The sequence below is a fragment of the Dendropsophus ebraccatus genome, chromosome 13 (genome assembly GCF_027789765.1).
Source record: "Dendropsophus ebraccatus isolate aDenEbr1 chromosome 13, aDenEbr1.pat, whole genome shotgun sequence".
NCBI classification, from domain to species: Eukaryota; Metazoa; Chordata; class Amphibia; order Anura; family Hylidae; genus Dendropsophus; species Dendropsophus ebraccatus.
The window spans coordinates 74,531,376-74,555,339 of record NC_091466.1 but is presented as its reverse complement, the minus strand read 5'-3'; the positions used below and the strand labels follow the sequence as shown (position 1 = coordinate 74,555,339).

The 23,964-nt window shown below is 44.2% G+C and overlaps 2 protein-coding genes across 3 annotated transcripts in view; one reads left to right on the top strand and one right to left on the bottom strand.

Annotated features, from left to right (window-relative positions):
• Positions 1-23,964, top strand: part of RPAP1 (RNA polymerase II associated protein 1) — a 219,531-nt gene that overhangs the window by 13,898 nt on the left and 181,669 nt on the right. The gene's annotated exons all lie outside the window — the stretch shown is intronic.
• Positions 9,550-23,964, bottom strand: part of TYRO3 (TYRO3 protein tyrosine kinase) — a 111,983-nt gene continuing 97,568 nt past the window's right edge. For both annotated transcript variants that reach the window (XM_069950969.1, XM_069950970.1), the window contains exons 17-19: positions 16,118-16,277; positions 14,760-14,896; positions 9,550-11,145 (exon numbers count right to left, since the gene is read on the bottom strand). In XM_069950969.1, coding sequence (XP_069807070.1) covers positions 10,713-11,145; positions 14,760-14,896; positions 16,118-16,277 — 730 coding nt within the window. In that variant the 3' untranslated portion in view covers positions 9,550-10,712. The remainder of the gene's footprint in view (positions 11,146-14,759; positions 14,897-16,117; positions 16,278-23,964) is intronic.

The window sequence follows — 23,964 nt, the reverse complement described above, 5'->3', positions numbered from 1 at the left end:
TTAATTCTAAAGGGCCCTTCGGCCCCAACCTGGGCTACAGAACACAACATAAAGTGGGCACGTTCCCACATAAAATATCTAGGAGTCCTCATCACCAGAAACCCCGACAGCCTGTATGCCACTAACATCAAACAATACCACACTCATCTCAAAACTTTATTACAACCCTGGGAATCCTTTACTTTATCCTTCTCGGGAAGAGCCAACTTAATCAAAATGATCGCCTTCCCCAAGCTTCTCTACATCATGCAATCCCTCTCTTTATACCTCAAACAGTCTGACATCAAGCTAATAACAGCGACATATAGACGTTTCATATGGAACAATGCTCCTCCTAGAATAGCCATGCGATATCTAGAGCAAACAAAATATAATGGTGGCCTTAACTTCCCTAATCTCAGAAACTACAACCTAGCTGCTCTCTTGCGCATAGTCAGAGACTGGACCCATGGCCTCTCCTGTTATACATCCCACGACATAGAAGGTAACTTCGTGGCCCCACACTCGCTACTCTACGTGTTACATGCTCCGCCTGACCAACTTCCCGAAAGCATCAGGCGCAATCCGCTGCTTTTCCCACCCATAAAGGCCTGGCAGGCTGTCCGTAGGCTCTCTGACCTACCCGTACACACGTCCTTGCTGCTCCCCTTCCTAGGTAATCCCAACTTCCAGGACGGAAAACCAGCACACATATTTTCCACCTGGCAATCCCATCATAACATAACTAAAGTTTTAGACATACTCTCTCCTGCACTAACTTCTACTCTGTCCTTCACTGAGGCGCAAGCCAAATTTGCCCTTCCCTCTTCTGCCTTCTTTCCGTTCTTGCAGGCTACCAGTTATGCAAGGAACGTACTACACATAATAAAGCCACAAGACAAGGAGGACCTCACAGTCAATCTCATGGTAAAAACCAAAAACGCCTCACAACTTGTCTCTCACTACTATACCTTTTTACGCCCCAATCTCGACTACTCTACCTCTCCACATGGCCTCTCCAAATGGCTGCAACACATGCCCCACCTCACCTCTTCGGATTTGGTGGATACATTGTACAGGGCAAAAAAAAATCCTTCCTGCTGCATCCTATTGGGATATGGCAGTTAAAATTACACATAGGGCGTATATATCTCCACATCGAAACTACATAATGGGACGTATTCCGTCGTCCGCGTGCCCCAGATGTCAGGCCCCTACTGCCGACCTTTATCACTGTTTTTGGGACTGTTCGGAAATCCAGGTCTTCTGGAAACAAGTTAGAGACTTTGCATGTGCTAATTTGCTAAACCATGTGCCCCTAACTCCTGAATGGGCCATCTTCGGTCACATAGATTACACCGCCCACCCCTGCTCAAGGGAAGCCAAAAAACTTCTCTTCATGGTATCCGCGGCTGCCAGGAAATCAATATTGCAAGAGTGGCTCTCCCCGACCCCCCCATCCCTGCGGCTTTTTCTACAAAAGCTAACTTTTCTTTTTAGAATGGATTGGGTGGAAGCCGCCCTACACAAAGAGTCTAAAGTCAAAGCCTTTTTTCTACTTTGGGACTCCTTTATCCAAATTATGCCCACCAGAATACAACAGAAATTACGGACCACATTCCAACATACCACTTGGTACTTGGAACAATCACTCTCGTCCAGCCCCCCTGTTTGATAAGACCTGGTTGGTGCTCGACTGCTGTTATCCATTACTCTCTCTGTTCTCAACGCCTTGGAGGGCGGCTCGCGCCCTTATTGCTGCTCCCACACTGCTTGGCCTGCATTTTCTTGGTTCTCTGTTTTTGTTTGGTTGACAGTTTGTAACACTTCTTGTTAGCCTCCCTGGGGGTGGCAGAATTATACTTAAGACACATTGTCTCGAACTGCCGTCTTCACTACAACTCCCCAAACTTGGCACAATGTACAAAACTGGTTTATAAGTTTGACATTGCACTGTTGCTGGCTCATGAATGTGCTCTGTATGACTACTGTATGTTACTGGTCGATGTATCTATTATTTTTGGCAACCTGTGCCACTCCCCCCACCCAGTTCCTTTCCTTTCCCCCTTACCTGTTCCCCCACCCCCTCCTCTACCCTATCCATTGTTGTCTAATAAGTTAATAAAAACATGTGGAAAAAAAAAAGAAATGATATAAAATTTAGAAATATATGAAATAGTAATTTCCATCAGTATTGTAAATTGATTCCATTTCCTATAGACTCTTCTAGTCGGAGAAGGCAGCAGCCGGAGGCAGAATGAGTAATAGCCGAGCGCTAAACCCGCTTGTTACCAGAGTGATTTCTAGCAGCCTCATGTAATGGCGTCAGATGGCGTACAGCATGAGCAAGGCGAGATGCTAAATGTTTTATACATTACCCTATGGTGCTTCACTAGATGCTAGCTTTCCCTTAGTAACACTCTGGATACGCAGACAGAAGGGGAATGTGCGAGAATGGAAAAAAGCACAAAACCATCACATTCCCAGCATACACAGCAGCAGGGTAATACAAATATGGCTACATACTATGGTAATACAGGGCCGGACTGGCTATCTGGTATTCCTGGGAAATGCCAGATGGGCCTGTCCCCTCCTAGGGCCAGTCTTGTCTGATTCCTGGTGATGTGCTATTTTAGGGGTGGGTTGGGGTAGGGCGGCATTTGCCCCCTAGCAGAAGCGGCTGCACTTGCAGAGCTTGGAGGAAGAGATGTTTCAGGGCTGCTCTTTAGTCCCAGTCTGGCTCTGCATTGCTTCACTTTGTACTGATCCCTGCGTTACTTTCTTTCACTAAAGTCTTCATAGCTTAAATGCGACAGCCGTCCCTGCTGGTTCAGTGTGTCTTCACGGTGATTTGCATTGTGGAAATGGGCGTCTTTACATCAAGGCTTGTACAATAATCTGAGCTGGAGGTAAAACTGTGGTTCCCCCCATCCTTTTTTATTAATAGGGGCTCAGCTGAACCCTTAAAGGGGTTCTCCAGGATTAGAAGCAAACTTAGCTACTTTGTTGCAAAAACAGCGGCACACCAGTCCTTAGGTTGTGTGTGGTATTTTCCTTCAGCTCCATTTAGTTCTATTCAACGGAGCTGCCAAAAAATGCCACCAAACTTGAGGACAAGCCAACATGGTAGGCCGACATGTTTTTCTAATCTTGGGTTCCCAGTTAAAAGGGATGTTAGATTTTGCGTGGTCTGGTCATGTAGAATGTACATTGCGGCAAAAAAACACACGCACAGCCGCACATTTTAGTTTCTTGTCCTATCTGGTGACTGTCGCCAATGTACAGAGGCTACATATAAAGCTAAGGGTGGCCAATGCAGATAACGCTAAGGGTGGCCAATACATATACAGCTAAGGGTGGCCAATACATATACAGCTAAGGGTGGCTAATACATATACAGCTAAGGGTGGCCAATACATATACAGCTAAGGGTGGCTAATACATATACAGCTAAGGGTGGCCAAAACATATAAGGGTGGCCAATACATATACAGCTAAGGGTGGCTAATACATATACAGCTAAGGGTGGCCAATACATATAAGGGTGGCCAATACATATACAGCTAAGGGTGGCCAATACATATACAGCTAAGGGTGGCCAATACATATACAGCTAAGGGTGGCCAATACATATACAGCTAAGGGTGGCCAATACATATAAGGGTGGCCAATACATATAAAGCTAAGGCTGGCCAATACATATACAGCTAAGAGTGGCCAATACATATAAGGGTGGCCAATACATATACAGCTAAGGGTGGCCAATACATATAAAGCTAAGGGTGGCCAATACATATAAGGCTGGCCAATACATATACAGCTAAGGGTGGCCAATACATATAAGGGTGGCCAATACATATAAAGCTAAGGCTGGCCAATACATATACAGCTAAGAGTGGCCAATACATATAAGGGTGGCCAATACATATACAGCTAAGGGTGGCCAATACATATAAAGCTAAGGGTGGCCAATACATATAAAGCTAAGGGTGGCCAATACATATAAAGCTAAGGGTGGCCAATACATAAAAAGCTAAGGGTGGCCAATACATATAAAGCTAAGAGTGGCCAATACATAAAAAGCTAAGGGTGGCCAATACATAAAAAGCTAAGGGTGGCCAATACATATACAGCTACGGGTGGCCAATACATATACAGCTAAGGCTGGCCAATACATATACAGCTAAGGGTGGCCAATACATATAAAGCTAAGGCTGGCCAATACATATACAGCTAAGAGTGGCCAATACATATACAGCTAAGAGTGGCCAATACATATACAGCTAAGGGTGGCCAACACACTCACAGCCACTAGGTGTCTCCCTTCCTGCCAAACTGCTGTCTACGCTTTCTCCATGCCCATATTTGGCCTTTTCTCTGTTCAGAAAAGAGATGGAACACAGGAAGTCCCAGTTCTATGTGCGCTCACAGACATGGCTTAGCATTGATTGACAGCCATTCCTGATCACACACAGAGCGGTACAAGTCTTCACTGCGCATGTGTACAGCCACTGTGCATCCACATTCAGTAGCAGAGAATCCTGGGGGTGCTCACATTGTATGGTCAGCTCTCCTGTTACACAGGTACGCAGCATTAACCTAGCACATGAAATCAAATCTGGAAAAAATAAATTTTGCATGCGGTTCAAATTAGCGACATGATCCATGTAAGATCATATAATCAGAATGTCCTTTTAGTCTGAAAATATTTTTCTTATATACAGTATTTTTCCATATGTCACAGTTAACATTGATATATGTCTATCTATCTATCTATCTATCTATATATATAGGCTTTTTTACAGTTAAATTACTATGAGTGCAAAACCACCGCGGCCTCCTGAAGCTTTGGTCACGTGACTTCCCTCCGGTCAGTTCTTATAGATATAGAGCAGCATCATTACTGCAAATAATCCCTGGAAATAATGACCGCATCCTCTGCAGCTATCACTATTACAATCGCCATAGTTACCAGAGAAAGCTGAAAACCACCAAGCTGATTCTGATCATTGAGATTTCCCACCGTCTGCAGCCTGAGGATTCTCTAACCATTATAACCATGGATGCTGGTTCTACAGATACTAGAATTTGATTGTATTTTGTGATTAAAGAACTTCAGGCCAATAGCTGCCAATGTGTCACTACAAAACTGTGCTGGTGGGAGCCAATTACTATTTAAAGGGGAACTCTGACAGATTAGACTCATATAGCATTGCTTACCTGTCTACCCCAGTTCTGAAACCACCAAAAATCCATTTGTTTTTTGAGCCTGTCACTACAGTTCCCAGTTAGCAGAATGTTGCACCTGCTGTATTCATTTCCTGTCTGCTCCCCTGTCTGTGGCATTGTTCAGCACAAGGCAGCACGTTGTAAATACACCCTATTCTTCCCTAATGGCCCAATAAGGGTCTAAACACACACCGTATACGCAGCGTATTTACTCAATACGCAACAAATACGCAGCAGATTAGATCTAAATAACCGAACACAGCATTAAATCTGCACCATCAAATCTGCTGCGTATACGGTGTGTGTGTTTGTACCCTAAGGTTATATGGTATATGACTGGGAGAGGGTGATGTACGCCGGAGGGGCTGGACAGAGTTGGTGACATCACTCAGAAGTTGGGGCTTTAGCTCAGAGCTCTCAGCTTTCATCTGCGTGGCAATCCTTTTGGAATTATTTGTAATATTAAAAATCTGCAGGCCGCAAGTTAAAGGGCAGGACGAGCTGAGAAGATCGATATGTAGCTTGGCGAGAAAAATTCCAGTCTGGACTAAGTATCCAAGTGTGTGGTTTTACTCTGTAACTGACAGCTCTCTTAATTTGAACACTTATATACAGCTGTCACTGAAAAGGACCGCCCACTTGACTACTTGGCATAAAATGAATAAATGCCACCTTATCATGTCAGTAACTATGACCAACCAAGGAGGATCAGCCATAAGGTTATGCAAATTGAGGAAGTAGCAGACATCCCTAACTTATGGTGTGTTTACACGGGCAGATTTATCTGAGAGATTTTTGAAGCCAAAGCCAGGCACAGACCATAAACAGGGAACAGGTCATAGAGGAAAGACTGAGATTTCTCCTCTTTTGAAATCCATTCCTGGTTTTGGCTTCCAAAATCTGTCAGATAAATCTGCCTGTGTAAACGCACCATTACAAAAAGTGAGCTCCAATCTGTGACATGTGGGAGGGGCTTCAATGGTATTAAAGGCAATTATTTCCATCCACATAAGACCTCAGAAATCAGTTTTAGTCAGTGCATGATGATTGTGTGATGTCTCCTCTTCGTCGAGACCTTGGTTTACCGCTTCATCAGATTGCTAAACATGTGGGCCGAGATGTCAGCACTGTTTAAAGGGGTACTCGAGCGAGAATCTTTTTCTTTCAAATCAACTGGTTTCAGAAAGTTAAATAGGTTTGTAATTTACTTCTATACTTATCAGCTGCTGTATGTCCTGCAGGAAGTGGTGTATTCTCTCCAGTCTGACACAGTGCTCTCTGCTGCCACCTCTGTCCGTGTTAGAAACTGTCCAGATCAAAAGCAAATCCCGATAGAAAACCTCTACTGCTCTGGACAGTTTCTGACAAGGACAGAGGTGGCAGAAGAGAGCACTGTGTCAGACTGAAAATAAAGCTCATACAGCAGCTGATAAGTACGGGAATACTTAAGATTTTTAAATAGAAGTTAAGACTGCCCGACCCCAGGTGCAGACCTTGGATACGTACCCTTTCTGACGAGTCCCGTTCATGTAGCCGCTCCCGGGACAAAGACATAAGTGGCCAAAGCCGTGCGCACGCGCCGCTGAGATGGGTCAACGCCCATAGAGAATGACTGGAGCCGTCATTCTCTATGGGCGTGGGACTCATCTCAGTGGCGCGTGCGCACGGCTTCAGGCGCTGATATCTTTGTCCCGGGGCCGGCTACAGGAACAGGACTCGTCGGAAAGGGTAAGTAGCCAGGGGTTGAACCGGGGGGTCGGGTGGGCCCGCGTCCCCTGTGACAGGTTCCCTTTAAAGGGGAAATATCAGCAAGGTTAGACGACTCTAATATCTCTCTATTGTGCAGGAGGGGCAGGGGAGGAAGCTATGTTTCTTACCTTCATCCTCGACGCTGTTCCGATGCAGTTAGTTGTGTGCTCCTTGGTCCGGTAAGGCCTTATGCACACGTTCAGTATTTTTTTCTGGTCCTGAAACAACCCGTGAGAAATTGCGGATTGGACATCCGTATTTCCGTAATTCCATATTTTTTGCTACTCATTGCTTTTCAATGCAGTTCATCCGTATTTTTTTTGCAGAAATACGGATGCCAACATGTTACAATCCGTAAACAATCCGTAACCAATTGATTTCAATGAGAGGATCCGCAAAAAAAAATGGGTCCGCACTAGGACATGTCTTTTTTTTACGGATTGATTTTCATCCATTTCTGCTACTGATCGTGTGAATAGCCCAATAGACTTCAATGTGCACTAACTCGGATACGGAAATACGGAACGTGTGAATAAGGCCTAAGACTGTTAGGAGCACCACACTGACCGGTTAGGCTGGGTTCACACTACGTTTTTGCGATCCGTTTTTTTCTAAACCTATTTCTAAACCTAACTTATTAGCTAAACAGGCAGATATCAGCCTGTGTAATAGGACCAGCCTTTTTACTATCTGATCACTGATGAAAAGCGAGATCCATTACACAGCATGAGAAGTAGAGCAGAGGGGCTGCATGAATGATCCTGCAGTGACAGTAGAGGTGCTGTTTCTGGAAGAAAGCAGCCATGTTTTACAATGGAGCTGCATCACTGAGGGGAAGAGGGATGGTCACACTGGGGGCTGCCAGGCCAGTGCTCGGGAATAGACCGGTGCCATGCGTGGGCACCTGCATCTCCCCGCTGATGCTGGTCTATTCATTTAAAAACACAGAACAATGTATCTAGTAGTAAATTCACTTTAAGTGAACTAAGTCATGGATTCCTCGACTGCAGTATGGGAGTGTTTGTTGTAGAGTTCAATGCATTGGATTCTGCATGAAAAAAATCCTTGTCTTCTGAATCCAAGGTAAAAAAACAAAAAGCACCAACCTTCTTGGCATTTCCCCCGTGATGCAAATAAATTGAAAGTCAGACATTCTAGAAAAATATTATTTTGGTTCTGGAAGCATAATAATAATAATAATAATAATAAGTACAACAGTTGTTCGCTTGGCTAAAAAAACAAAAAGGAAACCCCCAAAACGTACATTATATGAACCAAATATGATACATGCAAAACCCGGGTAGTTCTAGCATGACAGAATTCTACTTTGAAGAAACCAACGTTTTTTGGCGGAATGATCCGCCATCGCTTGTAGTCCAAGTCCATTTAATAAGAATAAAAAAGCTCATAGGTTTGTGCCTGACTAGAAACCGGAACGTTCTCCAATATAATATATTGCATCGAGATGTTGGTTCAGGGCACGTCGCTGTGCAGATAGATCTCACCGGCAGGCTGCTAGCGTGCTACGGCCGCCATCCCAATCCGCTCGCTAAAAATAAGAGATGGCTAGCTCTGATCTTTAGTCCTATAAAAAAATATATACATCTAAAGTTTCCCTGGATCTCCTCTACACGAGGGCCAATCCGCTCGTCTTACAGATCAATGTGTACAGAGTAAGAAACTAAGAAGATTAGTAGTCTCATCGGTTCATGATTGGAAAGAAAAGTAACCGGTATGGCGTCGTGCGGCTCTCGTTTGTTTGAGGCGAGTACATTAATGGCTTTAGGGGCCCTTCTTAAGCCTTGGTGCTATACAAGGTAGCACAGGAGCCTGGCCTTCTTATGCACCTTATATACACGCTTGCTTGGATCACCTGAGCATGCATGATGTTTGTGCAGGCGAGTAAGGGAGGAGCAGAGCCAGACAGCATTGTTACTGTATATACAGGTGTGAGTACAGGCTGATTCACTGAATCTCATGCATCTGAGTTAGGTTGTTACTGCAGCAAAGATTTCCCTGTCCCTTTAAGTACTGCTCACTGCAAGACACAGCTCCATAGACTTACAATGGATCCCATCTTCTGCAGCGAGACAAAAAATACAGAGAGGCAGGTGCTTAAAGGGGTTATCCAGAGTTAGAAAAACATGGCCCTTTCTCTTGTCTCCAGTTCAGGTGTGGTTGCAGGTAAGCTCCATTCACTTCAATGGAACAGAGTTGCAAATCCTGCATCCAAACTGTAGACAAGCGCCATGCTGTCTCTGGAAGAAAGTGGCCATGTTTTTTTAATGCTGGAGAACCCCTTTAAAGTAAATCTGTACCAACATGCAGCTGCCCTCACACTGTTGGTATTGCGTTGTACAGGTCCTCGTGCCATGTGTGGTTCAGGGGTTGGCCTTTCTCCCGATGCTGATATTTTGGAGAAAATGTAGTTTTATTCCTGCAGTGTGGCGAGGCGGGAATCAATGTGGTGTGGCCTAGAGGATTTATGCCCTAGGCCGTCAGCGCCTGCAGGCCTAGGGCACGGATCCTCTAGGCCACGCCATATTGACTCCCCACCTCGCCACACTACAGAAATAAAAATACATTTTCTTCAAAATATCAGCATCAGGAGAAAGACCAACCCCCGAACCACACATGGTGTGAGATCCTGTACAACCCACTACCGGTAGTTAGGGGGTGGCTACATGTCCGTTCGGATTCTATTTAAAGCGACTCTGTGCCCCAAACCGCTTGTACCTTCAGATAGCTGCTTTGAATCCAAGATCTGTCCTGGAGTCTGTTCGGCAGGTGATGCAGTTATTGTCCTAAAAAACAACTTTGCCCTGTGTCAAATAGGTATGTGCTATATTGTCTGTGCCCTAGGCCTGCACAGCCTCTCCGTCCCTCCAGGGACGGTTTTCTTCTTAACTAACCACTACATGTGCAGTGTTCAGGCAAGTGATGATTAGGAGAAGTCCTGTCTGGGGACTTCCTAATAAGGAAGAGGGCGGGGAGGAAGAATGGAGGGGGCGTCGCAGGCCTAGGGCACAGACACTCTAGGCCACGCCAATTTGACACAGGGCAAACTTTTTTTGGGGGGGAAATAACTGCATCCCCTGCCAAATGGACCCCAGGACAGATCTTGGATTAAAAGCAGCTATCCGACGGGGGGTGGGGGGGATGTTTAGATTGTGGGTACAGAGTCGCTTTAAGCTCACACTTCACTTATCAATAGATCTGAGTCTGAACACCCAGGTCCCAATCAATCAAAACTTTTCACATGGCTAAAGTTTTTTTTTTTTTTTGTTAAAGAGACAGGGCCCTTTAAGAAGACATTACTGCAAAAAATCTGCTATGTGCGAATACACCCTAAGGGTCCTCTTTTTTTACATGGACAGACAGCTGCCCGATACAACCCCTTATCCACTATGTACACTTTGTGATTGGATCCAGGCCAATAACTAGCAGCAAAGGTCCACAGAATAAGCGCTGAATAGTTGGCAGCCATCATTGTTGGCAGCACATCCCTTTTTACCCGAGGTGATGTACTGTCAAAAATGGTGAGTTATAGCCTGCATGATCTAAGCGATCAGCTGATCAGCGGACCAGTCAATAATCAGTAGGGATCATCTTATAGAGCTGACTAATGACTGCTACTCCCCCTTCCTAGCTAGTGTCTCTTGGGGTCCATAGACATGGAGAAGTTTACCTGATCATGCCAAATCAGGCGACAGTCATCTAGAGTCCATGGGAACCTTTCTATCAAGAGGTTTGTACTAGAGGTTAATAACAACATGAGCTTCCTGAAGTTCCTCTTCTTCTTCCTCCTCCTCTTCTTCTTCTTCATCATCATCCTCGTCTCCATTTAGGAGGCCTCTGGCTTCTGCAGTTTGTACATTAGGAGGCCACTCATCTGCTTCTCTAAGGCACCCAGGGTTCACAATATAGCGATAGTCGCTACTGACTGCTGTCGCACCGCCTGTCTGAGCAGCGTCCACACAGCATTGGTCGTCATTGTCAAAAGCGGAGTGCAAAATAGAGTTTGCAGCGGAAGCTCCACAAGTCTCCCCGAGGTTTACATACAGTGGATCTCGACTTCCTGATAGCACAGATAATCGTCCCCAAATGGCTTCCAGGCGTCTTTTCAGGTCTGTAAAGCAGGGCCTTCGCTTGGGCTCAGTGATCCAGCACTGGCACATCATTTCATACCTGGAAAAAATTAGATTTTAGGTGGTTATATTTGGGCTCATTGTCTGCCCATATAAAAATTTGTTAAAATCCCTTTTAAGGGTACAAACCCACACACCGTATACATAGCAGATACGTAGCAAAAACGCAGCAGATTTGAAGCAGATTTGGTGGTGCAGATTTGATGCTGTGTCCAGTTATTTAGATCTAATCTGCTGCGTATTTGTTGCGTGTTTGTTGCGTGTTTGTTGCGTGTTTGCTGCGTATCGCAGCAGTAAATAAGCTGCCTATACGGTGTGTGGGTTTGTACCCTGAAAATTATATAATAGAATACTCTATCCTAACAGCACAGTGTGATCAGGATTAATAGAACGTTTACAATTTACTTGCAGTACACTTGTGCTACCACTGGATGTCACTGTAGTACTATTATCCATCCACTTGTTTTCTCACTATACTGTATATAAGTTCCTGTAGCTTTGCATTTTAAGGCTATGTTCACACACACTTTTCATCCTGTCTTTACCAGAAAAAACATCAATTTTGCAGCTGTCTTTTGCTCAAAAGACTAACTTTTTTTTCTCCCCAAAAACAATACAATATGTGCATGACCTGCTGTTTTTCCCCATATTGAACTCAATAATTAAAGGGGTTCCCAAGATTATAAAAACATATGTTAACTGCTTTCTTCTAGAAACAGCACCACCCCGTCCTCAGTTTGTGTGTGGTATTGCAGTTTAGTTCCACTGAAGTGAATGGAGACATGTTGTAACACCGCAAATAACTTGAGGACAGGGGTGGTGCTGTTTTTAGACGAAAGATATTATGTTTTTCTAATCTTGGATATCCCCTTTAAATAAGACAAGTATGTTTACTGCCACCAAATCAATGCAACCGTGGCCAGCAATGACTTCTACCTGTTTGCTAGATTACTGAAGGCGTTTTATCTAGTTTCTCGGTTCGTAGTTTGTGCGCCTTTAACCTTGTAGCTTTCGATGTCTCAGCATAATAGACTTCCACCCACCTTTCAGTGTCAGGCCTGCATGGGATTAAAAGTGTTCTTTAAAAAGCCATTATTACTATTAACACTTATGACTCCCATTGAGATGTGGGCGAAGTCTGAATATGGTTTTGTGCATGCTGATGATGTCATCCTTAATGGGAAATTATATCACCAGAAATAATCTAGAGACATTGTTCTCACTAGAATATTCTAGTCCAAAGAGTTCTCCGACCCCACTTCCTGGGATAAGCGAGAAAAACAAGAAGCCGGGAGCCTGATAACATACAGGGAGACAGTCAGTGTCATACATCTAGCTTAAGGCCTATGGACGCAAGAGCTGACACTCTCATCCAAGATGTCCCACCTCTTTTCCACTAACTATGAAAACTACGACATTTTTGCCTAACAACATTAATTGTTACTTAAAGAAATGTATCAAACTTCAAGGAAATAAACAGCTGAGCAGTCGCCTGGACAGGCGCCACCTAGTGGCAAAGTAGATGGGAAAACCAGGTCTGGGATTACTTCTTCAAAGCCTGTATACAGTGTAGCTCCTGATGCTATGTCACTTATACTACAAACAGGCCAGAGGCGACCAGCAAGCCATGTTTAGGCTTTGCAAGAAAATCCCTTCAAAACGACTCTGACAGTAGTTATATGGCGTCCTATCTCAGGGTGGCATAAACTAGTGACAGAGAAGCTGAGCAGAATGATGGATCACTTACATTGTTCTGTGCAGCTGATCCAGAGATCTCCTCCTGAATAACATGGACAATAAGTAGTCCTCTCTGTTATGTGCATGAGCCCAGTAGTCTTGGATATTCATGAGAAGCAGAAAACTCCACCCACCAGCTGCTGATTGGTAGTTATCTATCTGTGTATAGGCAGTCAGTTGTCATTCAGCAGCTGGAGGGCGGGGGGAGGGGTGTGGCAAGAATCCTATTCTCCTGCATATTAGGAGAACGGCTGAGCAGAATGATGGAAGTAATACACCGATCTGTTCAGCATTTATATCACTAGTTTATGCTGCCCTCATTTAAGGTGGAATATACCTAGTGACAGATTCCCTTTAAAGACTATGAGGGAGATTATATCAAGCCTTGTGCACACAAACAGTGGAGCAGTTGCCCATAACAACCAATCATATTTCAGCTTCTTTTTTTCCAGAGGCCTTTTTAAAAATAAAAGTGGAAATCTGATTGGTTTCTATGGGCAACTGGTCAACCGTCCAGACTTTAAATGGATTTTCTTGGCCAGCTCAGGTCTGTTTGCAGTATAAATGGCGTAGCATCGGAAGCTATACTGTATACATGCTTAGGAGAAGTGATCCCAGACCTAGTTTTCCCATCTTCTTTGCCACTAGGTGGTGCCTGTGAAGGTCTCTCTAAACCACAGGTCCTGGCTCTCCAGCTGTAGCAAAACTACAATTCCTATCCTGCCTGGGCATCCAAAGCTCCTGCAGACAAATTTGGAGAACATAAGGATTGGGCAAATTGAAATCCAACTGGCAAATCCTTCTCTCCCTCTGATATTTGCCATTGAGGGAATATTCAAAGTCCTTCAAACACATTAGGTAGTTGATGGGTTCAGCTGATATTATTCCAATGTGTATGGCCAGCTTAAAGGGGTACTCCAGTAAAAAAATGTTTTCAAAATAATTGGTGTCAGAAAGTTATAAAGATTTGCAAATTGTTTCTATTTAGAAATCTCTAGTCTTCCAGTAATTATCAGCTGCTTTATGTCCTGCAGGAAGTGGTGTATTCTTTCCAGTCTGACACAGTTCTCTCTGCTGCCACCTCTGTCCATGTCAGGAACTGTCCAGGGCAGCAGCAAATCCCTATAGAAAACCTCTCCTGCTCTGGACAGTTCCTGACATGGACAGAGGTGGCAGCAGAGAGCACTGTGTCATACTGCAGAAAATATACCACTTCCTGCAGGACATTCAGCAGCTGATAAGTACGGAAGATTTCTAAATTTGCAAACCCATCAATCACAAAAACAGAGGTTCTCGTCCCCCAAGTGAATTAAGTGGTGGTATGCCCTCTCGCCCACTGCTCCAGTCACTGAGGAGTGCGGAGTGCTGCCAGTAATTTCAGCAGTCCTATAGTAAGTGGCAGCCAAGTATATAAGTTAGTGCTCCATCATCCTGAGGGAAAGGGGGAACCTCATTTTCATGGACCTCACCCACAGGGCGACCACTTATCTCCAATTTTATGCATAAGGTCCTCTCAGGATAATCCCTTTAAATCTTTAACATAAAAGCTGTACACAAAAGAGCATGAAAGATTACTGGAGAAATAATGGAGCCTAATCCCAACCACCAGTTCCATGGTAATCCTGTGGGCTTGTCCTGGCATTGCCTCGTCCATCCTAATGGCTGCTGCCAGGTGGCATCCAGAGAAGTGAGATTTATAGGGCAGACGTATGTGCAGTGCCGCTTCCCTGGCACATTGTAAATACCTGTATTAATGAGGAGCAGAAGCCGGACGGAATGGGCAGCAGATGCTCTCATTACCGTTTAGTTTTCATTGTCTCGTCTTCAGAGCTTTCGGCTATATCTTACAGGCAGAAAAAGCGTGCGCAGTCTGCCCTATGTGTAACCTCTGCGGGCACAGGTGGGCACAGTACTTACAGCTCATCCAGACAGTCGGGCGGCTGCTTCAATCTGTTCCCAGCCAGGAGGTAGCTGTAGATTTCAGAATTCTCAATGCCGGCGTAGGGGGTTTGTCCCAGCGTGACTATCTCCCAAAGGGTGACGCCGAATGCCCACTAGGAAGGAATTGGCATAGGAAATGGTTACCGGGACAGGAAGCAGGGTTAAAAAAAATCCTCCTGTCTGGTATTACAGCTCCGCTCCAATGTGAGGAAGAAACCGCAATACCAAGAAACCTGCCACCACATCAACAATAAAGTCTATGGCTGGAAGTCTTCTGGCTTGTCTTATTAAATCCCCGGTCAGGTTCTGAGGTGTCTTAATTCCCATCTCAACTAATATAGTTATAGTTGTAAGGGTGTATACTTACCTGTCCCCATGCCCCCATAGCTCTTTGTCACCAGCTCACTGACAGCTGCTGGTCTTCATTCTTCCCCAGCTTTCTGCTACATCATGACCCAGGGTAAAATACCTGCTCAGCCAGTCAGCGACTACAGGAGCTAGAGGGGCCAAGAGCGGTGATGCGGTACTGCAGGGGCGCAGGGACAGGCAAGTATACATTATTTATCAGATCCCCCCCCCCCAACTCCTGCATGCACCAGATTTTTAGTACTGGACAAATACATTCATTCAGCACTTGCCCTGATATCCTGCTCTCTCTCTCTCTGATTGCTGACAGCTCATTGTCTAGGTTATCGTCCATCACTCTGCATAACTCTGCTCTAAAAGCAGAGTGATAATGTATATTGATAGAGATATAATGCATATATACTGCATATAATGATATATATAAATGTTACTATAGCGAAATATACACCAGCCAGTGCAACGCTTTTAGAGCAGAGTGGTGGTCGGTAACCCAGACAATGAGCCGTCAACAAAGGGAGGGAAAGAGCAGCATATCAGGAGGAGGAGACAATTAATATTTGCAAAAATTTCACGTGATGAGTCCTACAGGTGTAACTATATAAGATGGGAGGACCCCTTTATAGAAGAATAAACAAGCACTGACTTGAGGGGAGAGCTACCTCTAAGGGGTGGTGCAAAGGCTGCTTCTTAGCATATCCTTCTATCTAAAGATATTGCTGATATCCCATACTATGCTATACCAAGCCCCATTGGGTAACTAGAAAGTAGCTTCTATCTCCAAATAAAGCAGAGGATTGCCATGTCGGTCCTGTGCTTCCCGAGTGCTACTACCATATAACATACGGCATATATAGCAACATAACCAGAGAATATAAAAAGATGAAATCAAGAGCAAAGTACAAGCACATAGCTAACAGGTTACTGCCATGGCTTGTGTAGTGTCCATTGTCCTATATGTCAGCACTCACCACATCACTGTACACGGTGTATACATTGTCGGCCAGGCTCTCCAGCGCCAGCCATTTCACAGGAAGCTTGGATGCACATCCCTGACGGTAATAGTCTCCGCTGTAGATCTTCTTGGAGAGACCAAAGTCTGCAACACATACTGTCATGTCCTCATTTAACCTAAGAGAAGCAGAAAGAGAACACCAAGGTGGAGATGAGTGATGACTACATAGTCCCCTCAAGCTAGAAATGCTGTGGGTGAGTAACGCAAATAATACGTACAGTGCCTTATTATGTCACACAGATAGGATGATCGGCCAGGGTCTGTCTATTAGGAAGCTAGGTACATCGCTATGGGCTTTTTACATTAACAGACAGGGGCTGGTGCTGGGATGCCGGTGCCACAGTCCTTTTTTTGAACCACCGCCTGGTTCCCGCACATGGCGTCTGTCTATTACCAAACACCGACCAGGCATGAAGCACTAGAGGTGGGCCCGCCGGCCCCCAGTGTGACAAAAGCCTCTCCCCTCTGTGACACGGCTCCATTGATTCTGATTCGTCACAGAGAGGAGGGGGTTTTGTCACAATGGGGGCCGGCGGGCCCACCTCCAGTGCTTGGTAATAGACAGACACCATCTGCGGGAACCAGGCAGTGGTTCAAAAAAATCTTAAGTCTTCCAATGCTTATCAGCTGCTGTGTGTCCTGCAGGAAGTAGTGTATTCTTTCCAGTCTGACACAGTGCTCTCTGCTGCCACCTCTGTCCATGTCAGGAACTGTCCAGAGCAGCAGCAAATCCCTATAGAAAACCAGTTCCTAACATGGACAGAGAGGACATCCTCTATGCCTACTACACCAGCACAGAAGGGATTCTTTACTGTAAGAGCAGTGGAACTCTCTGCTAGAAGTAGAAGTCAAATTTTACCCCATTTTTTTTACTTCTTCTGGATCAACGCTAAAGGGTCATAGGCTGAATTGGAGGGACATGTGTCTTTTTAAATTTGACATGGTTCATGTAGCACGGACCATGTCACGGACAAGTGATTGTTTAAAAGTTGTGACAATTTTTCGTCAAAACCAACAAAATCTACCCCTGATAATCTACCATTGTTTCTCTAGTCAATTGTAAGCCAAATTGGAGGCACAAAGAACAGCCCAAGACTATGACCATACAACGTCTTTTTACGACCCGATGTCATTTACAGGCGATGTTTTGAAATAACGACTGTTCTTCGGGCACGAATAAAAAAAAAAAAAAAAACATCGGCCAAAAAAGCTGTTGTGTTGATGTAGCCAGAAACGGAAAGAAAACTGCTCTACAACTGGAGATCGCCCCTACTATCATACTCTGCATCCATGATCGCTAAAAGGACACGGAACGGCTGTCTTTTCTTCCACAGACGCCGAGCTTACCGGTTGCTAAGCGACAGTATAATAACTAGTGTAAAAGTAATAAAGTAGCAAAGGAAAAAAAAAAAACGAAATCTTTTTATGGCATAGCTGCAGTTTAGCATGGGGAAAAATAGATGTTTCCAGACAACAGGGTATAAATAGCCTCAGCTGACAGATGAGAATTGTCACATATGGTTAGCGCTCGCTTAATTTGCTTTTGTAATTATACTCGGAAACTCTAAAAATGTGCAGGAATAGCATCACCTGAAGGAGGGAGTTATAATATAAATCTAGTACAAAATCCAAAACTTACATATAAAAAAAACTTTATTTAAAGGGCACCTCTTCTTTCAAATACATTTTAAAATCCTGCATGATTTTATTAGATGATTAAAGGGGTTGTCCGGGAAAAATGAATACTTGGCCAGGATGTCGGGGCTGTGGGGGATATGTCCGTAATATATACTTACCTATCCCATTCCCCGTTGCTACCGGATGCTGGGCCGCCCAATCTGCACCGCTTTCTGTGTTTTCATAATATAGCATGACATTGCGCTTTCACTGGAAGTGGCATATACTCTATACTAAGCACCTGTTTCCTACAGGAGGGCTGGGGCAGCTCGGGATCCGACAGCGACGGGGAATAGGACAGGTAAGTATATATCATAGACATGTCCCAGGACAGCAATGAAAGTGTTACTCTAAGCCCTGATCGGCATGGCATTGTGCTGTGCTGATGATGTGCTCAGTGTACTGCTATAGATAGCATAGAAAGGGTTACTGATGCACTGACTTTGCACAATGCTATGAGGAGAAAGGAAATAAACAGCAGCATATTGATGAGAGTTACACTAAGCCCTGTAGCTGCTGAAGTGAAAGATAAATCTTGACCTTTACCTTGCAAGAACACAGTCTCTCTCACTGTCTCCAGCAAATAGCACATTCTAGGCCCCGCCCCCACTTCCTCTGTTCTGTCTTGCTGAGGTTGTTACTAGAGACAGAGTCCACCTAACGCCATGCAGCGGACAGAAAATTGCAGGAAACAGACATCTAGTGGCCATTACATTTGAGCTATTTTTTCTGGGTTAAGGAATAATTTTGGGTAAAGGAAGTTATTTACAAAAATGTTAGAAATTACATAGGCTATAGGCTACAAGAGGAAAATAGTTTGAAATGAGAGTGACCATTAAACAGGTTTTTAAAGGTATCTGACACCAGACAGACCCTCTCAAGGAGTATCGTGTACAGTATTGGGCATCTGTATATATAGGTAAACTGGAGTGTGTATAGAAGAGGGTAAGTGGGTCACAGTACCAAAACAAATGACAAAACTCGGGGTTACTTAGTTCGGAAAAAATACGTCTTGGAACAGTCTGATCACAATGTACAAATATATGAATGGACAGTAACAATTACAAGGGGGCCTCCTCTAGGTCTCGATGTACATATTATATATGCAGGGACAGTATATAAAATATGGTAAGGAGGACCTCTACACTAAAAATACTCCTCCTGCGCCTGCTGTCCTTCTTTTCTCTCCTCATATCTTGTAACTATTACTGGTAATACAGTCAGTTTAGTAATGAATGTGCCAAGCATCAATTATTGCTATGACAGCTGCATCTCTAATTCCGAAAGCAGTTTTTCCTACAAATTTGTTGTAGGAAAATTGAACGCAGCCCACTTCTGTGAGTGCACACTAAGTACTGCACAGAATGTGGTTACACGTGCATGTGCCCAGTAAGAACACGGACTAATTTACTAATTTAAATAATATTAAATAAATCAATATCTACACTAAAATAAAAAAATAAAAAAATCACAATCTGTACATGTATGGCATCATGTCCGTGCCTGTTCAGACCTGCACTTTACAGTCCCCTGTCTATAAAATTCAAACGAGAGACTGAGCTTTTGGCCATGATTCAGTATGCATGTTTCCTACTAATGTGATCTGATTCCAATACTTGCTGTGTGGTGATTGACAGGTTCAACCATCACCCATCTGGTAGATCAAGTAGGTCGGAAAACTTGCCTCTGCAGCTGTTGCAAAACTACAACTCCTATCATGCCTGGACAGCCAAAGCTTTGGCTGTCCAGGCATGAGGGGAGTTGTAGTTTTGCAACAGCTGCAGAGCCAAGGTTTCCCACCCCTGTGATAGATGATCCAGACTAAGTAGTAATGGACAATTGCCTTCTGTGTGGTCTGGATGTCAGAGGGCTGGTCCAATCCTGCTCTGGACCGGGATTCTGACATCTCATAAGTCCACTAGTGCTCTTTGACATTGCTTGCGATACTTTCTTGTGGTATAAGCTGGCGTTTCATATACTATCTCCAGTTCGACCTGTATCTGCCTGACTGTTCTTCATTGTGTTTGTCTGTCTTGTCTTGTTCTATGTTTCACTTTCCTAGTGAAGGGAATGTCGCCCAGTCCCCATTGAACACATAGGGTTGGGCTGGCAAGTAGGCAAGGCTGGTAGGATGGTCTTAGCTGGGGAGTTTCCAGCACTAGGGCTTATGGTGTGTTCACACAGACAGATTTTTGAAGCCAAAGCCGGGAACAGACTATAAACAGGGCAAAAGGAAAAGACTAAGATATCTCCCCTTTCATATCCACCGTAAGGGCCCTATGACACAGGCCGATTAATGTGCAAATTATCTTTATACCATTTGAATTTGAACGATAATCATTTTGTGTTAATGCAGGCAACGATCAAACCAATGTCGGACTGGGGTATCATCGGGAAATGATCCTGTTGGCCCACCAATGAAGAACCAGTGAGAAACAACATGTCAGTCAATGTTTGTGCAGGTTCTAAACCTGGGGGCCCCGCGGAGGATCGCCCGGTCCTCTGGTGGGCCAGTCCGACACTGCTTCAAACGACCAAAGAAAAATCGTTCATCATCCGTTTGGCGCCGACACCAAAATCGTCATTAACCCTTTGTTGTAATTCCGCATTCGGGCACTAATGGTTTAGTGTAATTCCACATCGTTCCTTCATTTGCTGGGAGCAGATTGAGTAAACAATTATAGTAACTTAACTAACGACTATCGTTCTGTGTAATATGATTAACGATTTCAGGTTAACGATAAACTCGATTGCCATTGTTAAACATTAAATATTGCTTTGTCTGATAGGACCCTTCCACTGTCTATCCCCATCTTCCATTCAGGTTCACGGTTCCCTTACATATGGTCATTTATTCTTTTGAAGTTACTTCTAAACAAAACATCAAAGACAAAAAAAAACAACAAAAAAAAAACTGAATGTGCTAATATGGGAAGATATGAATAATTCAAGTAAACAGTAAATTACCCGCTATGCATTCTCCCCAATATACCATCCTGAATCTATTAGTCGGCCTCATTGTCCACTCTCTGAATTATTTATGTAAAAACTAACTGGCATAATGTCCACACAGAAGGCAAGGAGATGGAGTCAGAGTTTGGGTACGAGGACGAATAACGCTTGTTTTAACTCGATAGAATTTAAAATAAAAAAAAATAAATAAAAAACTATAAGCCATCTGTTTTATTGGCCTCAGTCATCTACTGCATAGAATCTGCAAATTCAATTAGGTAGAGAAATTCTGCTCCCTCAATCTGGTGGAAGAGTGCATTTTGCGTGGGTCTTTTATTTAAATCCCATTGTCCTCTATGAGGATGGCGCATAATTTAACAATATTGTGTTAGTGTCCCAGATTCCAGGAAGCGTTACAGTAACACAACTAAATGAACAAATTCACGCTTCCAGGAGAGGCTTTATAAATGCTGCCCGGCGTACTACAATATCAGTACCCCCCCCCCTCCAAGTTCACCTAAATGCAGCAAAATCAGATATTACTCCAGTTGCTCAAGTTGGTCCAAGAACGATTACGTTTAGTTAGCCAATATCATATAGTTGGGCTTTGTGAGTGTATGTTCGCTCTGTCAAAACATGCTCATTGGAGTAAATAGGGAGAGCGTCTTCCCCTTCACATGTGACCCGCTGATCACGTGGCCCGGGGAAGGCCTGGAACGAACACTGATGACTATCCACTAAGACTTCTATTTTCTGTCTTTTTTATAAGATGGGTTGAAGTCAGCATCACTGGAGTGAGAAGTATAGGGTTGTCTTTACGACTGCTTCAGGTTACTTCATTTTTGCAAAAAGAAATAGATCAATCAATCAGGGCCGAAGTGCGTTGCGCTCGAAATCGACAGGATAGGGGAAAAGAAAGAGATTGCAGGGGGTTCCGACCTCCATACCCCTTGACTGTCTCCGTATTGGGCCCCGGCTCATTTGTCATTCGTAGAGCCGCGGATACAGCACATGACCTTCAGCTCTATTCATTCCTATAGAGCCAAGGAGAGCCGAATAAGCCGGAAGAGTGCGGTACTCTGCTCTCTCCGGCACCTCTATAGGAATGAATAGAGACGCAGGTCACGTACCGTACCCTCGGCTCTACTCATAACAAAGGAGCTGGCGGCCCAATACGGAGATAGTCATGGGGTACGGAGGTCGGAACCCCCTGTGATCTTTTACTTCTCCCCTATCATGTGCGTAGGGGAAAAGTTCATTTTTCCCAAACATACCCTTTTAGGCTGGGTTCACACACAGTATATTTCAGGCAGTATTTGGTCCTTATGTCAGGTCCTCATAACAACCAAAACCAGGAGTGGATTGAAAACACAGAAAGGCTCTGTTCACACAATGTTGAAATTGAGTGGATGGCCATCATTTAATGGCAAATATTTGCTGTTATCTTAAAACAACGGCTGTTATATTGAAATAATGGCATTAATTTACCGTTATATGACGGCCATCCACTCAATTTCACCATTGTGTGAACAGAGCCTTTCTGTGTTTTTAATCCACTCCTGGTTTTGGTTGCTATGAGGACCACAATACTGACTGAAATATACTGTGTGTGAACCTAGCCTAAGGCTGCATTCAACTTCCTCAGCCATCAGCATTCAAATGCAGAGCGTTCGGGTTCGACAAACCGGAGCGTGATGGAGATTCCCTCTTCTTTATCAGCCGCCATGCTGTACAAGAGTAGCGCACAGTCTCCGATTCGCCCTAAGCTTATCATATCTTCTGCAGGATTTGGGATCTTTCTTTATATTTCAATAGACGCTTTGTAATGTTTGTCACAAGAACCAACTAGTTCAGACCCTGGATTTACCCAATATTGTTTTTGGACGCTGATACAATAGACTGGAGACTTGTATATGCCGGGTCTGGATGGGGCTGTGGGTTCAGGTGCGCTGTGTACGTCTGGGCCCTGTGCACACCATGGCTTTGGGCAATAGACACAAATGAGGGTTAATGACTTTGCTGGCATCCAGGAAGCCAATTTCCTCTCTCTCTCCGCTCCTCATCGAACATTTGCTGTTCTAGTCATCAGCATGGCACGCGTCCTGTGCCAACTTGTCTCAGACAAGAGATTGGTGTCTTCTGAAATGCCATTTGTGCCTCATTTCCCATCGACATTATGTCTTTCACACGCACATGACACCATGGAAAACGGACAGCGGTAATCATCTCGCCTTCTAGACTCAGGATCTACGGCCACGAGGCTCTGACATTGCTTTGTGTTACCAACAAATATATATGTAAGGAGGCTGCACAGCCTCATCTATACGCAGCATCAAATAACATAAATCTATAGCCGTACAGATCAGCGGCCATATGGTGCCTTATGGTATTCCACATTGCACTAAATATGGTCCCTACATTCATTCTGATTCAGGCAACAAATATATTTTTATCTTGTGGAGCGCGGATTTACTGTGCTGCAAACCCCATATGCCATCAGCCCTGCAGGGAATAAATGAGTACATCACATGTGCCGTGTATCATTATGGAGGTCTATACATCACATGTACCATTACAGGGGTCTATACATCACATGTACCATTACGGAGGTCTATACATCACATGTACCATTACGGAGGTCTATACATCACATGTACCGTGTACCATTACAGGGGTCTATACATCACATGTACCGTGTACCATTACAGGGGTCTATACATCACATGTACCGTGTACCATTACAGGGGTCTATACATCACATGTACCGTGTACCATTACAGGGGTCTATACATCACATGTACCATTACAGGGGTCTAAACATCACATGTACCGTGTACCATTACAGGGGTCTATACATCACATGTACCGTGTATCATTACAGGGGTCTATACATCACATGTACCGTGTACCATTACAGGGGTCTATACATCACATGTACCGTGTATCATTACAGGGGTCTATACATCACATGTACCATTACGGAGGTCTATACATCACATGTACCGTGTACCATTACAGGGGTCTATACATCACATGTACCGTGTACCATTACAGGGGTCTATACATCACATGTACCGTGTATCATTATGGAGGTCTATACATCACATGTACCATTACGGAGGTCTATACATCACATGTACCATGTATCACTACGGAGGTCTATACATCACATGT